Source organism: Eriocheir sinensis, chromosome 10 (genome assembly GCF_024679095.1).
Source record: "Eriocheir sinensis breed Jianghai 21 chromosome 10, ASM2467909v1, whole genome shotgun sequence".
Lineage (NCBI taxonomy): Eukaryota > Metazoa > Arthropoda > Malacostraca > Decapoda > Varunidae > Eriocheir > Eriocheir sinensis.
Window position 1 is genome coordinate 4,181,610 of NC_066518.1, and position 7,500 is coordinate 4,189,109.

At 48.5% G+C, this 7,500-nt stretch overlaps 1 protein-coding gene across 1 annotated transcript in view; it reads left to right on the forward strand.

Annotated features, from left to right (window-relative positions):
• Nucleotides 1–2,649: 2,649 nt before the first annotated feature.
• Nucleotides 2,650–7,500, forward strand: part of LOC126996467 (uncharacterized) — a 15,740-nt gene continuing 10,889 nt past the window's right edge. Inside the window, exons 1-2 of the mRNA XM_050856936.1 lie at nucleotides 2,650–4,092; nucleotides 4,439–4,686. Coding sequence (XP_050712893.1) covers nucleotides 3,039–4,092; nucleotides 4,439–4,686 — 1,302 coding nt within the window. The 5' untranslated portion in view covers nucleotides 2,650–3,038. The remainder of the gene's footprint in view (nucleotides 4,093–4,438; nucleotides 4,687–7,500) is intronic.

Below are 7,500 nucleotides of genomic sequence, written 5' to 3' on the forward strand. Positions count from 1 at the left end.
TATGAAACCCCCGACAGTTCTGCTCCCCGACACCCCACATACCACAAACCCAAAACCCAACACCACACAAACCCAGCAACCCAACGAACCCGACACCCGACAAACCACCAACAAACCGACAGCCGTGCATGATGGATCGACCGACACCCAGACGCCCAGACCGACACTTCTTTCTTTCCTCGTGCGGCTCTTGTGTGTGTTATCTAAGCGGCCCATCATCGTGGCTTACGGGCGGCGGACATGACACGGTTGTTGGTGGCAATTATTAAGGATCCCGAGGAGACACGCCATTACGAGGGAGGGAGGGAGAGAGAGGAAGAGAGGAAGAGAATGGGAGGAAAAGAGAGTGAGAGGGAGAGTGAATGAGTGAGAGAAAGATAGATAGATAAATATAGATAGATACAGCGTGTTAGAGTGAGAGAAAGAGAAATAATAGGAATGAAAAATGAAAGCAAAGCAAGAAATATATATAAAAAGAACAAGAAAAAAAGACGGAAAAGAGAATGAAAGAAAAAAGTAGACATATATAGATAGATAGATAGATAGATAGATAAACAGACAGAGAAATACAGAAAAATAAAAAAGCAAAAATATATAGAAAAAAAGGTCAAGAAAAGGAAGAAATGAGAACAATAATAAACAGAGAAATAAACAAAGAGAAAGAGAAATAAAAAAACCCCAAAGAAGTAAACAAAGAAAGGCAGAAAAAGAGGGCAAGAAAAGAAAGACATTAAAGAGAGAGAGAAAGAAAGAAAACAGAGCGAAAATAAAAGTCAGGTAGCTTAACGTCATCAGGGCAGGTGCTACGAGTGGTGTGTTTAAAGAGGAGGAGGAGGAAGAGGAGGAGGAGGAAGAGGAGGAGGAGGAGGAAGAGGAGGGGGAAGGATGGTGGGAAGGCGTTGAAGAAGAAGGAGTAGAAGAAATAAGGAAGAAAAGACAGAAAAAAAGTAGAAGAAAGAGAAGGAGAAGAAGAAGAAGAAGAAGAAGAAGAAGAAGAAGAAGACGAGTATATCAAACCATAAAAACAGTTATTCTCTCATTCCTGTGTTCTTATTCTATTTTCATTCTCTTCCCCTTTCCTCCTTCCTTTACGCTTCCCTTCCCTTCCCTTCCTTTATCCGTTCCATCTCTCCTTTCCTGTTCTCTCCCCTGTGTCGTCTTATTCCTCTCCCCTGAGTCTCTTTTCTTAGCCTCACGCCCCTTCTTCCCTCGCACCCCACCACCACCACCGCCTCCTCCTGTCTTCTTCTCCCTCCTCCTCCTCGCCAAAGAACGGACAATCTCGGGGTATTCGTGTAAGGTGGAGATCATCTTGGCTCAATTATGCTGAAAATATCGGGGTGGTGCGTGTTTTGGCTGTGTTGGAAGGGCGGGAAAGCACGGGCGGTTAGGTTAGTTGGCTGGTTCTCTCTGTGGGTCAGTAGTGTGTTAGCAGCAAGAGGACAACTACGTAGTTTGTGTGTGTCTCCCTCTCTCGTGGAAAAAGGGGAGTGGATGATTAGTTTGTGCTTGAATCTTTATCCTTTCCCGGTGCGTGACTTAGAGGGAAAGAGGAGGAGTTAAGGAGACCCAGTGACCCTAGTAATCGTGTTGTAGGGTATGGAGTGCGTTGGGGGGTCATGTTTTTTGCGGTGAAGTGAGTTGGGGGTTTGTCTCTCGAAGTGAAGTGAATTGAGGATGTTGTCTCTCGAGGTGAAGTGAGTTGGGAATGTTGTGTTTCGAGGTGAAGTGAGATGGGGCTTTAGTTTCTCGAAGTGAAGTAAATTGGGGCTCATATCTCTCAAAGTGAAGTAAGTAGGGGATGTTTTTCGAAGTGAAGTGAGTTGGATATCTTGTCTTCCGGAGTGAAGTGAGTTGGGGCTTGGGCATCTCGAAATTAAGTGAATTAGGGATGTTGTTTGTCGAAGTGAAGTGAGTGTGGCGTGTTAATTTGGTAGTTAAAGGAGTTTGGTTTGTGTATGACGAAGTGAAGTGACCCGGGCCTCTTGTCTCGTTACATGAAGGAATGAGTGTTTTCGCTGTAAGTCAGTACGTGACCCACATGCCAGTAGGATCAGAGATAACACCGTGGCCTTGGTAATCGTGCGAGGCATGAAGAGGGTGAGTGAGGGGGTTTGACGCACGCGAGCCAAGTGGCACAACCCTGTCATTATCCCGTTCGTTTATGGCGTTGTGTCGGCGTGTCTTGGATCGTATCGGCCACCGTGAAGAGGGCGGGGAAGCGGCGTCTCAACAGTTCTCCGGCGACGCTGACGGCATGCAGGCCAACGGCGGACTGTCGCGTTTGGGTTTTAAGGTTTAAAGGTTTATTCATTCATATAAACCCCAAGCAAAGTATAATGGTACAAGAAAAGATCAAAATAATTAGTTTACACGGACCCTGGTGATGTGGAACGATAAACAAACGGAATGGACACGGGGAAGTGTTTAACGCAGCGCCGGTCGTGGCTCTTCTGAGGCCCGAGGATGAATCTCTTCAGGAGGCGAGCTCTTTGTTTTCACCGTTGTTTCCTATATTCACCCCACATGTTATATTCCTGTCAGAGAAGTGTAAAGTAATTAACGTGCACTGCATTAACCCTTATTCCGTTATATACAAATGAAACAATATCTTGTGTGAAACGATGCTTTGGCAAATAATTATTATTCAGAATTGCGAAAACAGGAACAGTGATTGCCATGCAGTGATCGGTGACTCGACGCACTTAACGCAATGAGTGTACAGAAAAGGTTGGTTATGGCCAATCTCTTTCATCAGAAAGGGACCGAATGAGCTGCATTAGCTCCTGCTCTTGTTCATTAGACTCAGGAAGCACTCAGTACCGTCGTCCAGGGCTGAAGTGATACGACTGAGTGGCAGTGTTTCGAATTATTAACATAGCTCGGAGACTTCGCCTCGGATGTGAACACTCACTCATCAAGCCTCCACAGCATAAATACCATCGAGTCCGGTGTTAAACGGCCTGCAGCGCTGCCCGAGTCCTCCGCTACATGGTGGTCGCGGGAGAACATGACCGTACTTAAAGGAGCGCCGCGTGATGTCGTCCAGCAGCGCTAAGTCTGTGAGGTCTGACATCATCAGCGCCATCAGCCGGGACGACCCCCGCTTGCGAGCCCTGGGGGCAGGCGTCTCGCAGCACCACGCCCCCCTCGGCCACACACGCCTGCTGGATGACGCCTCCCACCAGCTCAACGGCCGCGTCAGTATGTCAGGGACCTCTCTGTTGAGGAACCCCAGCCAGACTTACTTCAGGAAAGAGGTTCTTCCCTCGTCGTCGGAGCTGGGCCCAGAGGACAGCCTCCACACACCGCTTCAAGAGTCCAAGACTGAGCTCGTCTCTGTGCAGGACAACACCGGCCTGCAGAATACAGAAACAGTTGCTGCGGGATGCTCTCAAGACACCAGCCCGGAGAAGAGTCAAGAAGAGCCTCCAGTGAGCGGTGAAGACAGAGCCTCTGAGAAGAATTATGGAAGCAACAGTGAAGGCAGAGGCTTTGAGAAGAATGATGCAGGCAAGAGTGACAGCGGCTCCCTGGATACAGAATCCAGTGTAAGCCTCCAGACTCAGCCCGTTGAGCCGTGTTCACCGCCGGGGAGCCCCGAGGAACGGGACATGACCCCTGGGGCTGATGCCCCGTCGCCCACACCCAACCTGCAAGGGGTTCAGACCCTCCAGGGCACCACCAGCAACATAGACGTGGAGCTGGAATTTTTCGTGGACAGAGGCAAGACATCACCTGCCAACGAGCCTGAGGGAACGCCCGCATCCCCAGCAGAGGAGAGGAGAAACAAGGGCGAGGTTGATGCCCCTCTGGCCTCCTCGGAAAATGAGGAGCCGCGAGTGAGGAGACGAAGGTCGCTGGAGGCACCTCAGCACGCCCTGAAGCCAAGCGAGGCTCAGGAGAGGCCCTCCATGCTGCGTTCAGGGCCTGGCGGGAGGGCACGCTCTTCGTCCGTAGGCCACAAGGTGAGGTTCACCGGCCAGTGCAGCTTCGGCGAGGCTAACGACGATCCGGACCTCGCTCAGGACGACTCCCGCGCCGCGCGCAGACACGGCCGCCGCTCCAGGAGGAAGGGCATGCACCGATCAGGTTAGCGACCTCCACGCAGGGACTCTGCTTAACTTACTGACTAATATATCGGTATAGCGGGGTGGCCAGCAGGGGTAGAAGGGGGGGGAAGGTAAACTAAATGGCTTAGATCTCATGCGTAGCCCAGCCAGATTTATCAAACTGGCAACAACACAGCATGGTAAGGGAGCTCTTGGCCTCCATGGCGCAGCGACATTACTAGACTTACTGAAGGTAAAACAGGGTGTCCGGCGGGTACAGGCGGGTCAGGAAGGGGGATAATTGTTGAGGCTTATGCACAGCTCAGGTAGATATATCAAGCAGGCAACAGCCTAACAACAGCCTGGTAAGAGAGCTCTGGACGCAGCCAGTGTGTCGGGAATGGAGGACGAGAAGGAAGAAGCGACCAGTACGCGGCGGGAGTACCACCTGCTGCTGCGGGAGATCCAGTCCCTGATGGCGGAGGTGCAACGGCAGAGGAGCGACTTTCGCACCGAGCTGCGTTCCCTCACCTCCACCATCATCCGCCGCCACAACTCCACGACCTCGCCCTTGTCCGCCAGGCCCTGCGTGTGCTCCGCCAACCCCCGCAAGACCTCCCGCCTCCCCCTCATGGTAGGCGGCCACCATGCCACTAGTCCCCTGCTGCCCCGAGGCCCCGAGCCTGTACAGGGACTGAAAAGAACTCTGATTTACACACACAACACGATCACTAGGGACTTAATCCCCTGAACCCCCCGTGGCCTGCATCCTCCCTCACCACGGCGCCAAGAGATAATTCCCGGCACCCCGCCCCGCCCCGCCCTACCAACAGGGCCGGATTTAAGACAGAGCCCACAGGGCCGCAGCCCCGGCCTCAGCGTTGGCTTGGTAATTACAATCATTTATTATTTTTCCCCTTTACGGCCTCAGCCCGAGCATATCTAGGCTAAAATTTTCCTAACTTTTCTGTTTAACAACTTAATATGCGCCAATTAGACATTACTTACAGATTTCATTCGGGTACCGCGGTCATGCGTGTTCCGCGTATCGGTTGCAACTTTTGTCTTTGAAAAATAAGTCCCTGCACGCCTCACAGTGTGGATAGGAGCTGGTAAATTTTACAACACTTAAGCACATAAGGAATCTGCGGGAGGCTGGAAGGCCTACACAGGACAGCTCCTGTAAACGTAGCACCATCCACCACTATCACATCCATCCTCCCCATCCATGAATTTATTTAACCTTTTCTTGAAGGCATTTATCGTATTGACTCTCACCACACGACAGTGAAGTCCGTTTCACTCATCCACCAAAATTTGTAAACCATTTTTTCTATTTTTGTTCAATCAGAATTTATCTAACTTAGATCCATTATAACGTGCTTTACACCGAACTTTCACTACCAGAACCTTCATGTCATCGCTCGTATCAAAGCTCTTCATTCATTTGTAAGCTTCAATCAAGTCTCCTCGTGTCCTCCGCCTTTCCGGGAAATGAATAAAGCGTCACTGTTCTACAAGCGCCAGCAAAGGGTCGCGTGCACAACTACAAAGCAAATGTATATTCAGCGCCGGTGTTTAGATTCAGTGTTTTGGTGATAATATGCAGATTTGTCTTTAAAAAATTACATTATTACATGAAAAAAGAAGGTACGAATTTGTTTATATCATGGACCAGTCAAATCCTATTTAGTCGTAATTACATCAGAAAAATAACTCAATTTCCATGACTGCGTACTGATATCTGATGACTTCCACGCGCCGAGAATGTATTCAAAGTCGTGAAGAAAAGTTTGGAAGGTTATGTTAGTTATATTAGTTAGGGAGAGGTCAAATGTAGAAATGACACAGTGTGATGCGGCCCTGACATGACCTCGCAACGCGTGAATCCGGCCCTGCCCACCACAGCCCCTGCACTGCACTCTCCCGCGCCTGTAGCCTCCCTCACCACACCGCCAAGAGACTATTTCCAGCACCTCGCCTTCTGCACCACCGCCCCAAGCCCTGCACTGACCCTAACCACAAGGAGAGGGTTGAGTCAAGCTTCTAATCCCCAGTATTTAATCTTATTACTATCATATAATCCCTTAAACCTGCACGTACAGTTTTCCAGGTAATGCATCCCAGCCATGGACTTGATGTGCTGGGAAGACTAAACTTGATCTACCATAAACCAATCCTTTCCCTTCCTACCCTTTCCTTTGACATAATACCATCGTGAACTTTTTTTTATTTAACCTTTGAAATGTACCTTTAAATGAGAAGAATAAATAAATGAGTATGTAATCAGTACCTTTACATGCCACATCACTAGAGAATGGACACACACATACATTATCCACAATCTAATAACTAAGAAATTTATCATACAGAGAGAGAAAAAAAGAGCAAAGAAAAACAAGAAAAAGGAAATAAACAAAGAAATATAGACAGAACGAGAGAGAGAGAGAGAGAGAGAGAGAGAGAGAGAGAGAGAGAGAGAGAGAGAGAGAGAGAGAGAGAGAGAGAGAGAGAGAGAGAGAGAGAGAATGAGTAAAATCGATCCGCCCCTATTTACTAACCTTCTTCCGCTCCTCTTCTCCTCTCTGCCCTCTTCTTCCCCTTTCCTCTACTTGTCTTCGTGTCCTCCGTGTCTTTCCTTCCTACCGTTATTCCTTTCTCCTCCCTCTGTCTGTCGGGAAGAAGGAAAGACTTTATTCAATAGCCATACACATAAGCAGAAAGGAGAAGTTAGGGAGATACGGCTTTCTCGATTGTTATTTTAAGAAGCAAGGTTGGGGTATGTAAATGGTAAGGGAAAGGAAGGAAGGAAGGAAGGAAGGGAGGGAGAGGTGAAGGAGGGATGGAGGGATATGAAGGAAGAGAGGAAAAGTGTAGAAAGGAGGGAAAAAATGAAGGGAAGAAGGAAGGATGGAAGAAAAAGTGATGAAAGATGAAAGAAATAATTGGAAGGAAGGAAAAACTGAAGGAATAGAGAAAGAAAGACTGGACGGAAAAGTGACGATAGGAGAGGAAGGATGGAGAAGAAGGTGAAGATACAGGGAAGGAAATAAAGAAAAAAAGAAGGAAAGAAGGAAGGAAGGAAAGAAAGGAAGGAAGGAAATATATAAACGTAATCATTGTCAATAAATTTTTATCCTCCCTCCATCTGCTCCTCCTCCTCCTCCTTATCTTCCTCCTCTTCCTCCTACGTCTCTTCCTCATCCTCCTCTTTCTCTTCCTCCTCTTCCTTCGTCCTCCTTCTCCTTATCTTCCTCTTACGCCTCCTCCTCTTCATCCTCCTCTTTCTCTTCCTCCTCTTCCTCCTTTTCATCCTCCTCTTTCTCTTCCTCCTCTTCCTTCTCCTCTTCCACCTCATGCTATCGATTGTTCTGTAAACATTTTAAAAAATAAGACTAACACACACACACACACACACACACACACACACACACACACACACACACAC